Source organism: Agelaius phoeniceus, chromosome 3 (assembly GCF_051311805.1).
Source record: "Agelaius phoeniceus isolate bAgePho1 chromosome 3, bAgePho1.hap1, whole genome shotgun sequence".
Lineage (NCBI taxonomy): Eukaryota > Metazoa > Chordata > Aves > Passeriformes > Icteridae > Agelaius > Agelaius phoeniceus.
This window is the reverse complement of record NC_135267.1, coordinates 63,150,332-63,166,146: the sequence shown is the minus strand read 5'-3', so window position 1 is coordinate 63,166,146 and position 15,815 is coordinate 63,150,332. Positions and strand designations below refer to the sequence as shown.

The window sequence follows — 15,815 nt, the reverse complement described above, 5'->3', positions numbered from 1 at the left end:
AATCTCGTGACTGTCTCCTGACCGACCATCAGGACACACCTTGCAGAGCTTGGTCAAGAAAATTAAACACTCACACCAGAATCCAATTACCAAATCCCTTCAGGTAAACAATCTTCCATAATGCATTCCACTTGTGCATAAACACAGGAGCAGCAAATGAGATAAGAATTGTTCTGATCATTCTTTTCTCCGCTTCTCCAGGAAAAAACCTGAGAGAGAGAATTGTTTCTCTCTGTTCAGAGAATGTGAATCCGACAGACAGTCTGCACTAAAGCAGGAGATTCATTTTACACCTTTGTTTTGGACACTTGTAACTGGTTGTGGCTTTCTTACAGATCAGCAAAGATGTAGACCAAGCACCACAGCTGTAATTGTGGTAGGTGCAAAAATAACCATGGAATGGGTTGGACTGGAAAGGATCTCTGAAAGGCAATTTAGTCCAACACCCCTGCAATGAGCAGGGCCATCTTCAGCTAGATCAGGTTGCTCAGAGCCCTGTCCAGCCTTAAAAATTTCCAGGGATGGGACATGTACCAGCTCTCCAGGCTACTGTTCCAGTGTCTCATCACCCTTACAGTGAAGGATTTTTTCCCAATATGGAATCAAAACCTACTACCTTTCAGATTCAAGCCTTGTCCCATCTCCACATTCTCTTGTGAAAAGTCCCTCTCAGCTCTCTTGTAGGCCCCCTTTAATGTACTGGAAGGTGCTATAAGGTGTCCCTGAACTTTCTCTTTTCCTGGTTGAATAACCCCAGCTCTCCCAGCCTGTAGTCATACAAGGGGTCTCCATTCCTCTAATTATCTACATGGCCCTCCTCTGGACTTGTTCAAACAGGTCCATGTCTTCCCTTTGCTGAGTGAGTCACAGTAATCCAGGTGGGGTCTCACCAGAGCAGACAAAGGGGATTTTCCATGATAGAAAACTGTCCAGGGCAAGAAGAACTGCTTTATAGCATCTGAAAGAAGCAGACAAAAGATGGGAGAAAGAGTCTGCCAATGAGGAGTGCAGCTGAGCAGAATGCCCTCACACCTTTTGTAGCACACTCACTCCTGCCATCACCCCAAATGAAACATGGAAATGGTACCTTGGGGATAATAACACTTCCCTAGAACCAGCAAGAGTTGCTCACATGCTATAATAATAGGTGCTGTGTAAGTGCTGCAGATGGAAAGTGGATATTGGCTCAATATTTGCAAAATGGGAATAATAAGCCCAAAGTCTTCCAGAAGACTGTTCGGCGAGTGTGGTGCAGGAAAGAATGTCCACCACCAGCTCTTTATTCTGCTGCTCTGCAGCCACTGATGAATTAAGTGCATGCTGTCTTGCTGTGAAGAATAAGTGGAACAGACATGGGGAGATGTCTGACATATATTTTGAGGTGTATTTAATATTGTAGTGTTTCCGGATTCCACTCGCATGCATGGGGTTTTGGCTTCGAACCAGTGTTTGCATCAGTACCATGTGTCTCTGGAACAGCAGTGCTTACTTTAGAGCTGGCTATGAAAATAGTTTCCACTATAACCCCTTGTTTTCACATGCTTCTTTTATTTTATTTTGAAAATCCTCTTTTGAGTCAAAAATTTCCATCTGTATCTTTGCCAAAAGGTGAAGTTTTTCCCTCTTCTTTTTCTTCAGCTTGGAGAGAGAATCTTTCAGATGTTTTTGAGTCATGGGAGAGTGGAAAAAATGCATTTTCCCAGTAGGATAAAAAAAAATCCACGTTTTCACAGTAGTAGAAACCTACAGGGAAGGGAAACTGAAGGCTGAAACTTGCATTTTGGTCCAGATATTTCTGTAGTAAACCAGCTTCACAGGGAAGGACTTTGATTTGCCAAAGGCAGAGATGATTCTGATTTTTTGGCAGTTAATCAGGCATGGCTCCAGGTTTGAAACTTTGCTGACATTCAGAATATTGTTCAAGGTAGTGTCTTTACAGCTGGCCATTTAAAAAGAAAAGAACCAGTCCCCAGTGGACTTCTGTCCTTCAGAGCTAATTATAGTCCAGCAATACATTTGCATTCATTCTAAAATCTAATTGAATGGAGAGGAACTAGAAGAACACTGGTGCCAAACAGTTTTGAAACTTTTTCTCAATTCTCACTCAAGTCAGCAAGAGCAAATGAATGTTGTTGAAATCATGGGCAGGCTGATGCAGTTCAAAAGGGCCAAAGTGCAGGACAAGGTATGTACACACGACTGGCTTCAGCAAATGAGAAACTTCATTCAGTATGCCTGCCAAATTTTTTGTTGGATGTCTTTTCCCCTTCACATAGGCTAGGAAGCATCAGTGCAAAACTCTGCTGTGCTGTGTGTAGTTACACTGAATCAGTTAAAAAGAAGAAAAGAAAAATGGAAAGGGGAAAGGAAATGGAAAGGAAAGAGGCAGGCATCTAACCATCATGCTGATGAGTGATCCTGCACCCCTGTGCTGCTTTCTATTACTGTTTTCTCCCATTGAGAGTTCTAGTGGATACATTACTAGTAAGTCCCCTCCATGTGTTCCAGAAAATCCACAAGATCTGAACAATTTGGGACTGATGATACTGTTGTGACCCTCAGTTTCATATTTTCTGGCTCTTTTGAAACTTTAACTACGCAGCCTGCACATTTCATTAAACCTTTTGCTTTCTATCATTCAAAACCTGCTCCAAGTGTACATACATTTGGCAAAGACATCCAAAATGATGTGTTTATTTTGCTTCAGTGCCAAAAAGCAGTGATTCATTAAAGGAGCTTGGAAACACAGAGGAAAAACCACAGCCAGCAACCACCACACGTGCCCTGAAGAGCAGAGAGCTGTGTTTTTCTAAGGAAAATGGTTAGTGCAGCTGAATCAGTGTCATGGCTGCTTCTCTCTCTCTCAGCTGGGCAGGCTGGAGAGCACAGGAATTCTCCTGGATAGCTGGGCTGTGCTGCAGCAGCAGCAGCCAGAAGGCAGCCAGAGGCTGCTGCTATACCCAGAGGGGAGAGAGAAAAAATGCAAAATGGCCGAGGGGAGTTGGTCCAGCTGGTAGGAGCCTTTCCTTGAATGATGAATTAGGGACCTCCAGTACCATGCCACTGCTATGGTGAACACAGTGAAAGGTGCAACAGGCCTTGAGAGAAGAGGTGGAGGAGAGGTGGTGACCTGGAGAAAGAATAGGCCTCCAGCTGCTTTTAGCTGCCCTACTTCATTTTCTCAGCTGGGGACATGCCAGCTTGTATCAGTAAAGGGGCCTGTTCACTCTGTTTATGGTAGCTCCTGATACAAACTCTAGCAGCAGCTAAAGCCTGTGAAAACCTGGCAGAAACCCGACTGTTGAGGAACTCTACACTCCAATGTGCCATTGTTACACCACTGCTTTCTTCTTCCCCAGTGGCTTGAACTAGGACAGGCAGGATGCTATTTATAATTCCTAATGTAGTCCTTTTTTGTCTTTCATCATAAATCTGGAACCCTGGACAAAATTGAAATCTGGTGACAAACACACTGTTGATTAGAAAATGTCTGATGGTTATTTTCTGCCTGGAAAAGAAATTCTGTCCTGTGCTGTCACAGCGCTGCCACACAACAGGAGATGCTGGGATCCAGGAGCCAGAATGAGGCACAAAGGAAATTATCATGCATTAAATACATTAATATCAAGAGTTCTTGCAACTAACAGTCAAAAACATTTAGAAGAGTTTTTGAAAATTCAAGGTTTAAAATTTAAACCAGGACTGTGGCGTTTACATTATTAAGTATGTGTGACCTTACAGACTTTGGGAAATATGTCGTGTCACCTACTGGGGGGTTCTTCATCTGTTTTTCAGGAATATCTGATCTGGGCTAATGGACATCATGTGATCCAGTATGCCAGCTCCCCTTGATGCTCTAAACAAAGACAGAAGGTAGCTCTTTCCAGCATCAAGGGAACACTACTTAGCCCTTCTTAAAGGAGGCAAGATTCTTATCCTGAAGAGCACACATTTCTTATATTATTTTTCAGTAAATTCAAATTTAAAAGCTCTAACACTTGTGTCAGATGGGTCTGATTAATCTCTAATTTTTTCACTTTCATAATATTACACAAGTAGTTCTCAAAAATCTGCATGACACTACTTCCACTACTTATATCAGAAGTCTTTAGGCAGCTGATAATTTTTAAAACAATAGATGTGAACATAATAGTACTCCAAACAATTGGTGAAATACCCTGAGAAACCTCATTTTCTGTGAGAAAATGAAGGTTCCTGCATAGGCCAGGCTTAATGAAGTGAAGCGAGGGAACTGGCTCCAGATCATCACAAGCAAAGTAAACAAACATTAGCAACAGGTGTGGGATGGAGGGAAAGGTCTAAAATCTCAGAGGGATTTTAAAGTTTTAGAATTCGCCTTTAAAGAACATTAGGGAAAGAAAACACCTTTGAAAGATTTTGTGGGACAGAACTGGCTGGGGATGAAGCACGTAGAAATGGAAATGTAGGAAGAAAGCACAGTGGGGGTGTAGGGCAGTTTCTGAAGCTGAGGAATATCCACAGGAGAGGAGCAGATCTGCTCTTCACAACTCACTAAATATTTATGTTGGGATCATTTTCTTTCTATTTTCTGCCTTTCAGCCACACACAGTATGTAAATTACTTTAAAAGTCCAGTGTGTACAGTACCACAGAAACTGCAATCTGTTATTAAAATGACAATGGAGATTTTTAAATGTACTTGCATTCTTCAAGTCTGTAGAAATCATTCCTAGAAAAACTTGCTAAGCAGCTACTTAATATGGGAAAGAGCAATGTTAAGTTAAAGGTTACAACACAAGAAAGCCACATATCAGATGATAAAACCACACAAGTAGATCCATAAACATTCATTACTAACCATTTAAAACCATACTGATGTGTTTTTTATGCAAGTTTCCTCCAGGCACAGGTAAAACCCCTGAGTCAGAGAGCACAAAGAGATGCCCACGGCTGAGGGCACCTAGCACACAGCCTGGGTGATAAATTATTGAACTCCTGTTGTCATGAATTGTTCACCTGCTTCCCTGTGTTCAAAACTGGCTTGCAAACCGCTATGGTGAATAATTTAGAGTAGCAAACAGGTTTGCAGGTGCAGAACCTATTTGGAGATAATTTGTGAGCAGAAAGAAAACCCATCTGCGCCAAATCACCAGGAATGGGTTTGCCCAGCTGTGCTGTTTTTCCTGCCTCTGATGACAAAGATCTAGTATGGATAAATAAGAACAGGCATTGAAACAGGAGTTGAGATCATCTGAATACTAAACAAGTCTGAGCCCCTCAGATCCTCCATCGATGACAGCCTAGCTATCCATGCAATCTTAATGTGAACAAGCAAATCTCATCCAAAACACTTTTGCTGTATGTTTTGATCAGAATAACCCATATTTGCATATTAACTCCTGTGATCTAAAGTTCTGAACCCTTACCTTCCAAATTTGGAGACTGAACTACAGAAGCTCCTCTCAGCTCTGTATAGTTGCCTTCCATTCTCCTGTGTAGACAGAATGCAATGGGGATTTTTGTGGCAGGAAGACTGGTGATGATCACTCACAAAAACAGCAGCCTCTTTTTTAAGGAAGATTTCAAGTTGGTTTTTTTTCCTTACACTTGGGCACTGAAAATAGTGGGTGACACTGGTGAAGGCACAGCATTGCTGAGCCATTAAAAGTAAAAAAAGGACACAAAAATATATTTTTAAGTATTTTCAAATAAGAGAACATTCTGGGGTTATTGAAAAAGTCTCTGTTATAATCCATGATTATGGCCTGTGACTTTGTTTTGATGGTGCCTGTTTAAGAACTGGATTCAGTTTCACAGAAAACAGAACTAGCTTTTTGCTCCATCACAGCTGATATTTCAGTCTCAAGCAAAGAGACTGTGGAGGTACTCTCCCCAAACTCTTCCCCTAATACCTGCAGGTTCTCTACAGACAGGTACAAATTCAATGTCATTGTTACAAAGCTTATTGTGACCATGGCTATAAAAGTGACCCAGCTTCTTGCTCGTGTTTGCTCCATGCCATGACCTTTGCCTTGTTTGTTGTATCATTCAGCTCTGCAGCCTGCCAGAGACCGGGCTGATCATCTCCAGCAGTTCTGCAGGAGTTGCAAGTGGGTGGAACACATAAGAAATGACCTGTTTGGATCATTTCTGCTCTAGACTCAGTGCCATCTTCTTGGTTTTTCCAAATAAGCACCTGGAAAATAGTCTTTTCCTGTTACATTTGCCAGTCCTGCATTACAAACCCTGGGATTAAATGTGATAGATCCTCCTCATAGCTTCTGTTATATTTAGGGCCATAAATTAATCTTGGTAACTGAGAGAATAGAAATACAATTTCCAATTTCACCTATCTAAAATGCCTCTTAACATGAACCTACAGAACTGTAAAGACCAGGCAACAACATGCTGTAAGTCATCTATTGCCATCCATCATCCCAGTATAGTAAAGACACTGAAATAGACCTGTCTTTGATGTTTTATTGAGGGGAAGGCATTTAATTTTTCATATGTGAGATAGATCATTGTGTGTATTATCTCACTCTGACTTTGGAAAAATTTGGAAGTTTTACATCATCTTCCATGAAGAGATCTCATGCCAGCCATTTCAACAAGTGAGACATTCTAGTTTTACAAACACTTCTGAAATTTAGGAAGAAGCTAATTTTTTCCCTTTTGGTGGAATATTTCCCTTCTTGAGGGTCAGCAGAGTGTCTCTTTAAGAGTACTCTCCACAGTATCAACGCAGTAACTTTGTGCAAGAAGAGGAGAGTTCTGTGTGTGTAGCATGAAGCAATCAGACATTATTACTCACATTGGATTCTCAAATCTCCCTGGGACATGGGTTCCAGGAGCCCCATTGATGCTGCTGTGTCAGAACAGTCTGGCATGACTTACTGGCACCTCTTCTACCCATCAGCTGAACTACTGCTTCACCACCAGATAGAAGACACACTACAGTATACAAGACTAGCCTTGGCTAAAATGATCATGGAAATTTTAATCCTGAAATTCTCTTTTTAATTTTCCCCTGTCTGTTTTGGGGGAATTTTGCCTTTGCCTGCAATTGTGGATTTCCAGAAACCCCAGAAGACTAAGATACTACAAAATGCTTAGAAGTCTGTTTGAGTGTCTTACCCTCTTAGATGTTTAGGTGCAAAGTGGAATATACAGCTTAAGATATTGTAGGATCATCTACACCCTAAAAAACAAGTATACCAAATAAAAGTGTATTTTATCTACATAATTGTAATCTTAAATCTCTGCTAGAATAATTTGTTATATCCTTAAACTGTCAACTGTTCTACATGCCAGCTATCAACATGGCAAGAAACCTAATGCACAGATGAGAACACCTGTATCATACTGCAGAATTAAAGTCTACAGACAAGCAAATATTAAATGTGTGTATTTTGTGTGGATGCTCACATGTGAATGTCAGTAGGATGCCAGAATCTTTCTGTATGGAGGCAATTACATAAATATAGCCCTGCATATGAGAAATGTAATATATCTTTCAACAGCCCAGTTTCCCTTACCATTCACAGAAAGTTGTCACCATCAGTTAACTTAGGAAGAAAAAAACAGAAACAAACACAACAACTAAACCAAAAGAAATTGGCAACTACTTCAGTTACATGAAGGATGTGGTAACTAAATTTCATTTCTTTAGCTCACAAATTGACTTTGAGGACTTTTTTACGTCACGTGAAGCCTTGCAGACAGATGGTATACACTTTTGCATTGTAAACTGGGCTTTTACGCAGGAGGGGAACACAATTTCCTTTGATAAAATTAATGAGATTCACCAGAGGCAGACAGGAAAACTTTTATGTTCCTGTTTACAAGTGACTCCAAAGAGGTAACTCGAGTTTCTCAAAACAAATCCTTTAAAAATAACTTTTCAAGGTAAGAAAAATGAATGTGCCAATATTGCATGCAAAAAAAATCCTGAGAAATTAGTGACAGAAGTCATCTAATACAACAAGCCACCCTTCTGGAATCCTTTCCTTGGGTGGGCAAAGGGACATCGCCCTTGCCTTTGGCTCCCACTGCAGAATTCAGCCTGGTTCTCTGCATAAGCCCCACTTGGTTGTCCTCAACACTGTGCTTTGTATGGAACCTTGATCTGGGGGTGTCAGACAAAGAGTCCTTCCTTCAGTGCTTCAACATCCAGGAGTGTTGCAATGCTGTTCTTTTCTTGCAAGGGCACTCTTGAGTTAAAATGCAACATGTCCGTGTTTCCCAAGTGCATTGGCTTTTTCCACACCTTTTGTTGGAGACCGCTTTCTGCAATTTCCATCTTATCTTGTGGATCTCTTTCCAGCTCTCTCACATCACACAGCATCTTTTTAAGGGAGAGACAACAACACTGGGTATGGGACAGCACCTTTTGTCTGATAAAAAAGCATAACAAGGCAATGGGATTTCTACCTACCCTTTTCTACTTGCACAGCTGTATGTACATAGCAATCCCTTTTCCACCAGCACTGGTTCACTAGGAGCTCATGTTGAATTTCTCCAAGCTCCTGTATGGAGTGAATTTCAAAGATACATTTCTTGGCCATGTAGGTTGGGTTGTTCCATCCTCCAAGTCTGACTTTTTTCTCATTTTGACCCTATTAAAACTTGTTTGAAAGACCTGAGTTTGTTGAATAATCCAGATAACTCTGTGACTGCCTTGTTCTTATTATCACTCCGTTAATATTTACTGTCTAAAATTGCTGCCTGTGGTGATTTATTTAGTCTTTTTAAAGCTGTTTGAAAAATACCTCTCTAGATTCCTGATAAAAACTCTGAAGAGACTTCCTGCAGCTCACCAACATCTTCATTAAATGCTAGTGCTGCTTGGACAATTGGTCTACATTTCATTTAGCTCTTCATCTGTTTGTGCTTTATTAATTTTGTGCTGTACTCACTTTTTTTCTCTTACTAAATCAACTACCTAGCAGAAGTCTATTACACTCAAGCCTCTGGCAATTTAATGCATAATCATATAAAATGAGGAAATAAAAGAGCTGTTTACCAGGACCTATTTTCTATAAAAAAACAAGACTAGCATTAGTTGTGTTCTCCATGTATTAGCTGACAATCACAGTTCTTCTGCCTACCACACAGGCAGCAGCAACTTCTTGAGCTCCTTTTGTGTCCTTGGTATAGGCCCCACACTAACAAACACACTTCTCCATCCTTGAAACACCACCACAGTGCCAACACAGGCAAAGATCAGCTAGCCAGACATCACTTCAATCCCTCTAGGATTTTCCTCTAGGATTTCCAGACCACTAGGAAATTGTAATTTCATCATGTCTTGCTAATAGATGTTCTTTAGGTGAGCCTTAAGTGTCCTCCTGTGATGTATATGAATCTCTGCTTATTTCTAGATGCTGCAGAGTAATAGCTATTAGGTGCTCAAGTTTTTGGGGGCTTTTATTTTTTATTTTATTTTATTTTTGGTAACAGTTACTTGTTTGCTCTAGCATTAAGTTATATCACTGCTTGGATGATGCTTAGGCTTTAAGGAAGACAAATTAATAATTTGTTCGTTTTGCCCTAGAGCTAGATGCACAATGTCTGTTTTCCCCCATCTTCCTCATAAGTTTATGCCATTCATTCTGTCCCTTCTTGTCGCCTGTTACGGCAGAGTGCTGTCTGGATACCGCTGTCCTTGGCTATCTTCTTTCTCCCAAAACTAAAAGTAGTCGTGTCTCCGATTATGCACCTCTGTGTGTGGCGAGCGTCGGGCACTTTTCCAGCGCTCAGCCACAGCCAAACGAGCCTGGTCAGGATGCCATGCCCTGCCCGGGCGCTGCTTTTCCACTCGCGGCGGCAGCGCAGCCTGAAAACTGCTCCCAACAGCAAAGCACCTCCAGCGGGGCGATGGGATCGCTCCCTGAGGCTGTCTCAAGTTTCCCCTGTACCTTCAGAGGGGATGAGAAGGGGTGGGAATAACTCCGTGTCTGGACTAAGGCTTTGGAGCAGGGCGGGGGGAGGCAGGGACCGGGACGCCAGCAGCGCGGGAAGCCCCGCCGGTAGCGCACCGTCCTTCCCAAACTCCGTGTGGCCAAAGCGGAAACTCCGAGTAGCTAAAGGAGGGTTTTCTGCCTTTGATTTTTTTGTATTTTTTGGGGTTTTTTGTTTGTTTTGGTTTGTTTGTTTGTATTAAAGACCCCGGCGATCGCGGCGCTGCTCCGCGCGGGGCCGGGGCGGGAGCGGCGCTCAGCCCCCGGGCCGGGCCGGGCCGGGCGGGGCCGGGGCGGTGCCGGGGCGGAGCGGGGCGGGGGCGAGGGCCGGGGCCGCGGCGGTGGCAGGCGGGCAGCTCGGCGGGATGACAGGCGGCAGCCGCCGGCCCGCAGCCGGAGCAGCCGCCCCCCGCCAGCCGGCGGGGAGCGCGGGCCCGGCCAGCACCGGGATGTGCCCTCGGGAGCAGCCGCGGCGGAGGCTGCGCGCCCCGCGGGCGGCGTGAGCGCCTCCCGGCCGAGCCATGGGCCAGACCTCGGTCTCCACGCTGCCCGAGCCGGCCGGCGGTGAGTACCGGGGGCGGCGGGGCGGGGGGCTCCCGCCGGGGGTCCCTGGTGGCGGCGGGGGAGCAGCGGTCCCGGACGGGCGGAGCGGTGCCCGCGGTCCCGGGGCGGGCGGAGCGGTGCCCCGGTCCTTCGGAGCTCAGCGGAACGGGAGGCGCGGCCGCTCCCGGCGCTGCACTGCCCGGCTCGGCGGCCCCCGGCGGGCGAGAGGCTCCGCCGTGCCTCCCACCTTCCCCGGGGCTCGGGGCTCCTTCTTTTCCCGTTATTAAATAAATAAGAACGAAGGCTTCCCCTTCGTAGGGAAAGGGAAGGAGCTCTGGCACCTCGCCCAGGAGCGCGGCTAGTAACCCGCCCAGCTGGTTGCTTTTAGCTCCAGGACATTTTATGTGTAAGCAGACTGTTGAAAATAAATAAATAGCGTGTGAGTGGAACTGTTTCGGGTCCTTTTCCCCGCCACCTCCATCCCCCCACTCCCATCCCCCCAGTAAAGCAATCCTGGCTGTTTGCAACTTTTTGAAGGTAGTATGAGCTTCTTGGGAATGTTGTTAAGATAATCCGGTGTGTTTTAGTTACTGAAGAGCGGGTCTCTTCCCACAATAATAGGATGTAGAATCTAAATTAACTTCAGCGAGATTTGAAGTTTCCTGCGAAATTCCTGCATGCCTGTTTTTCCTCAACGCCTGTTTCCTTTACATCCTCAAAACAAACAAACAAACAAAAAAACCCCAACCAAACAAAAAAAACCCAACCAACAAAATCCTGTTGTGGACTTTAATGCTGAAGTCTGAACTTTATCCTTAATTTGCTTATTGCTGTTAATGTGGGAATGTTTTGTGAAATGGGAGACAGGGCAACAAACTTTCTCTTTTCTCCTTTTAATTTTTTTTCATTGCTGTTTCAGAGAATAGTTTTAGTATTAATGCATAATTTTCAGACAAACTTGGTTATATTCCTAGTCACACCATCCCAATCAAAACCTTGGATGCTTTTCTCACCTGTCAAGCATTGCATGAAAGAAAAATTGGACCGTTTCCAAGAAATGTTACCATCCTGTTGAAGGTTTCACCTGGCAGCCAGTGTGTTAGGATTGTTTCAAGGTAGTCATCAGAAAGCAGATGTAAGGAAACAGATGGACTGGTTAAAAATTTTTGTTAAACTTCCTGTACAAAAAAAGTGACCAAACTCAAGTTCAAAAGTCTATTGTGAGAGCATTTTTCCTTGGGGGGGCATGTATCTTGACCAAGGATAACTATGGTGCCTGTGTTTGCTTGGGTGGGTGATAATGGACAATAATTGGGCTGAATTTCTAGCTATACCTCAAAGGAAAAAAAAATCACTGTTGAATTCTTTCCTGATTGAAAAGAAAATTTTCAATCAGGAGCAGTGAGAGACAGGCATCTGAAGATGTAAGTTATGATGATGCTGCCTCAATATTGCCAAGTAAATTTTAGTTATCTCATTTTAAGAGCACCTCAGTTTGTGATGAGACAGTGGTAGTGCCCCCGGGAGGTTTCTAGCAGAGTAACTCCACTGCACTTTTATTGCTGTTGAAATTGTTGGGATGGTATATCCTCAACAAGAAATGATAGGGGCAAGTAGGTTTCTGGGTGGCATGGATTCTTGGGGGTGCATTTGTTTTCTCTAGTCTGTTTTACTGACATGATCTGGACACTTAATCCATTGTGAAGTTTGGGAGGCCCTATCCGTCTGTGATCAGGGCAGGGGAATGACTTCACTGGTTCCTGTTCCATGGGTTGCCCTTTAGGCAAGCAGGCCTAAAATCTTCGTTGATTTTGGTGTTCCAGGCAGCTCCAAGCCATTTAAGTCTTTGACAGCTGCTAGAGATTAGAGTTGAAGCAGATATCTGTCCTGCACACGCAGGGGCTACAAATCTGTTTTAGTGCTACGGAATCAATAGTGCATTCAGGTCCTCACTGAGCCACACAAAAGCAGCTGTGATGAGTTGCTGCCTGTTCGCTCCCTTGTCCTCCAGCCATGCCAGCCTGGAGGGCTCAGGCCCTGCCCCACGAGCCCGGCTGTGCCCCTGCAGGGCTCAGAGGGGCTGTTGGCTCTGGGCAGGGGAGGGCACCACTGCTAAATCACCATGGGGCCTTCGGGTAGACTGCTCAAGTGAACATGGTTTGATGTAGCAAACTAAAATAAAAGATTTTTCCTGAAAGTCACAGAGTGACTTAGAAGAGATAAAATAAATACATAACACAATACTCAGGATGGACCTCTGCCAGTGTCCTGAAGGGCTGGGTTTTTAAGATTTGCTTTAAGTTAAAGGTTTTACTCTTGGAAATGTAAATATATGTTGAAGTATTTAAACAGATCAAGGTCCCAGTGTCACTTTCCCATTGGGTTAAGGGCAGGACTGAGGTCTAATCATAACATTCAAAGTCCTTCTTGACTGGGCAGATGTAGACTCATACCAGATGGATTAGCATGCCTATAAAGAGAGGAAGAACTTCAGATTTTCATACTCCATTGGAACTTTCTTTAGCCATATGGTTGGGCTAGAGTTTGCCATCAGCTGCATTTGAGTGGGTATTAAAGTGTTTTGGACAGGAGGATCTGGGCTTCAGTCATCTCTCATAACTATGAGTGGTAGATGGGCAGCAAAGCAGGCCTTGGATTGCCTGGTTGGTGTCCATAGGCAGCTTTTGCTTCTTCTCCCAGGTTACAGCTTTCCAGTCATTTAGATAGTTTTTTAAAGCTTGTTTGTTATTTGCCATGGTTAGAAAATGTGAACAAACATCAATCACAACAGGAGCTTGGGAAGACAATATAGATAATGTGGATAATGGGGAGCACATATCCTTGTTCATTTTCTTTACTCTTCTCTGATTTTCCCACGCCTGGCAGGACTTGATTAACGTGATCTCTCCCCATTTACTGGCTGGAGTTGAGTGTTTTTGGGGGTTATCAGTCATTGTGTGCAAAAGCTATCTCTTCTACTTTCTGATCTACAGCTTATTAAAGGGCAGCAGAGCTGTGCACTTTTTTCAGTTTGTTTTTTTTTTTTTTTTCTCTTTTAGATTTCTTCTTTGGTAGTTCAGTACCAACCATAGCACAGAGAAACAAACAGTGGAGACATGATCAGCATATTGGGAAGGTAGCATTTCAAAGCAGAACTAGTTAGGTGGGAAAAGATTTTTGTTGTTTCTTGAGTTGCGATGCCTTTTCAAGAATGAAATTTCCAGTAAAAACAGACCTTGTTAGTGTTCCTAGGAATAGGTCAGGCAGCTCAGCCTGGAATGTGGAGCACAAGCAGAGGGTATGGGAAGGGGTAGGACAAGTTGCAAAGGGAAGGTCCCGGGAAACTCTTGCCCCACTGGTCAGGGTGCTCAGTGGGGTCAGAGCCCTGTGCTGACCTGCTGTGCCAAGGATGAGATCTGCAGGGCTGCACTCTGGGCTGGGGGGAGTTCCTCTCCTCGCATACATTTTGCAGAAAGAAAGCACAAACTGTCTGGCTTGCATTTCATCCTTTTACAGACACACAGTTTTGTTTTTTTCAAGGGCATGAAAATGTACTTCAACAGCACAGGAAAACCATTTCCCACCCAGCTCCCCCCATGAGATGAAAGCAGTCACTGGTAGGATCCTGTTGTTTGTTGACCTTGGCACTCGGTGAGATGATTCTCATAGGTCAGAAGTGAACATGTTTCTCAGACTGCTGCTTTTCATCTCTCTTGGCTTTATGGGATTTCCTGTTCATGGACGAGGAAACAACAGCTTCACCTGTGTCTGTGCAGAGGAACTGTAATTGTGTAAACTGGGTGAGCTTGTCATAATCCTGAAATGAAATGGAAAACTAATATTTGCTTCAGCACTTCTAGGTGCTGCTAAAGAAACAAATTGGTTATCCATGGAGAAATTCCAAGACTTGTCTAGTAGAAGTTGTTACTCCAATAGTGCTCTGCATTAGTAGCTGCTTGTGAGCCTTACTAAGGGCATTGTTGTGGAGCAAGCCCTCCTGTTCCTGAGGAGCTGGACATGGAGATGCTCAGCCATAGACCTAAATTCTCATCCTGACTCAGTCCACTATGACTCTGAATGTGCAGAAAAGCCCTCAGAGTAATAATTTTTAAAGGGTTTAAAAAGGAAATTTGTTTTTCTCCTCTGGCTATTTTTCCTTTCTAAAGTGGAAGAACTTTGAAACTCCTTGCACTTTACAAGAAGGCATTTCAAAGCACTTACAGGTGCAGTGAGCTACTTCCAACACACCTGTCAGCTGGTCATTGCAGGTTTTGCTGCACTTGAAAGAGTGGAAAGCAGAGCTATTGAGATGAAATGGTAACTTTCATTTGATGTGAAGCCCTAAATGACTTGTCCACAGCCACAAAGGACATACTTAGCAGAGAGCCTCATATTCCGTATTTTTTTCCCTGAGATTTAAATTGGTTTGGGACTTTGAGGCTGAACTCTCATAAGACTACGTTGGGAATCCTATTCATTTCTCCCTGTTTTTTTTAATGCTTTTGTAAGTTATGCAAGAGTTTTAAGTACAATGTAAAGGTGTACTGTTTTCATTTGGTGCTAAATTTCTATCCAAAGCTATTCAGCTATTTTTGGGAAACTGTTCACCCTGCCAGTGTTGTCAGATGGGACTACAGTTGTGACAGCTTCAGAATTTGGGTTAATGAAATATGTAATCTGCCTTAGACTTCAGGCTGATTGAGTGGATATTTTGGATGCCTGGTCAAAGGTATAAAAAGGCCATGTTTTTGGACAGAATGGGTAGCCATGAGTTTGCCTGCTACTAATGAGAACTGCAAGAGCTCTTTTTAAAATTTGACGCTTGTGTTTATTGAGCTGAAATATGAAAAGCAATGACAACTGCTGGAAGCACGGGTCTCATCATGCTCCCAACACCATGATTCTGATTTGAGCTGTTGGTGAGGGTCTGAATGTAAGTGTGTGGAATGAATCACTATTTATAGAGAAAAAACTGTGCACCCTTTGAGTGTAGCATGTGTATGGAATACAAAGTGTCTGTGCTGCCACACGCTCTGTGATCCCCGGAGCAGAGCGGTGCCCCCGTGGCTCCTCAGCTGCAGCAATTCCTCACTGCAGAGGAGGCTGCAACCTGAGCCTGCACCCTGGGGCACGGCCAAAACACGGGTCTCATAAGGACACAGGGCACCAGCCTCACCATGGGGACCACATCTGTGTGAAAACAAAGATGTAGAGCTCAACAGGTTGGTGTCTCACCTCCTCTCCCTCTGAGGCTGCTTCAGGCATGACCAGAATTTCTCCTCGTTTAGCTGCCATGGTACGTGACCTTTCATGTCAGGCATGCTGGCTG

At 43.8% G+C, this 15,815-nt stretch overlaps 1 protein-coding gene across 5 annotated transcripts in view; it reads left to right on the top strand.

Moving 5' to 3' along the window:
* Positions 1 to 15,815, top strand: part of PHACTR2 (phosphatase and actin regulator 2) — a 131,625-nt gene that overhangs the window by 47,677 nt on the left and 68,133 nt on the right. The window contains exon 1 of one of the 5 annotated variants that reach the window (XM_077175448.1): positions 10,261 to 10,507. The exons of the other annotated variants lie outside the window; for them this stretch is intronic. Coding sequence (XP_077031563.1) covers positions 10,465 to 10,507 — 43 coding nt within the window. The 5' untranslated portion in view covers positions 10,261 to 10,464. Of the gene's footprint in view, positions 1 to 10,260; positions 10,508 to 15,815 lie in introns of those variants that run through there. 5 annotated transcript variants of the gene reach the window in all.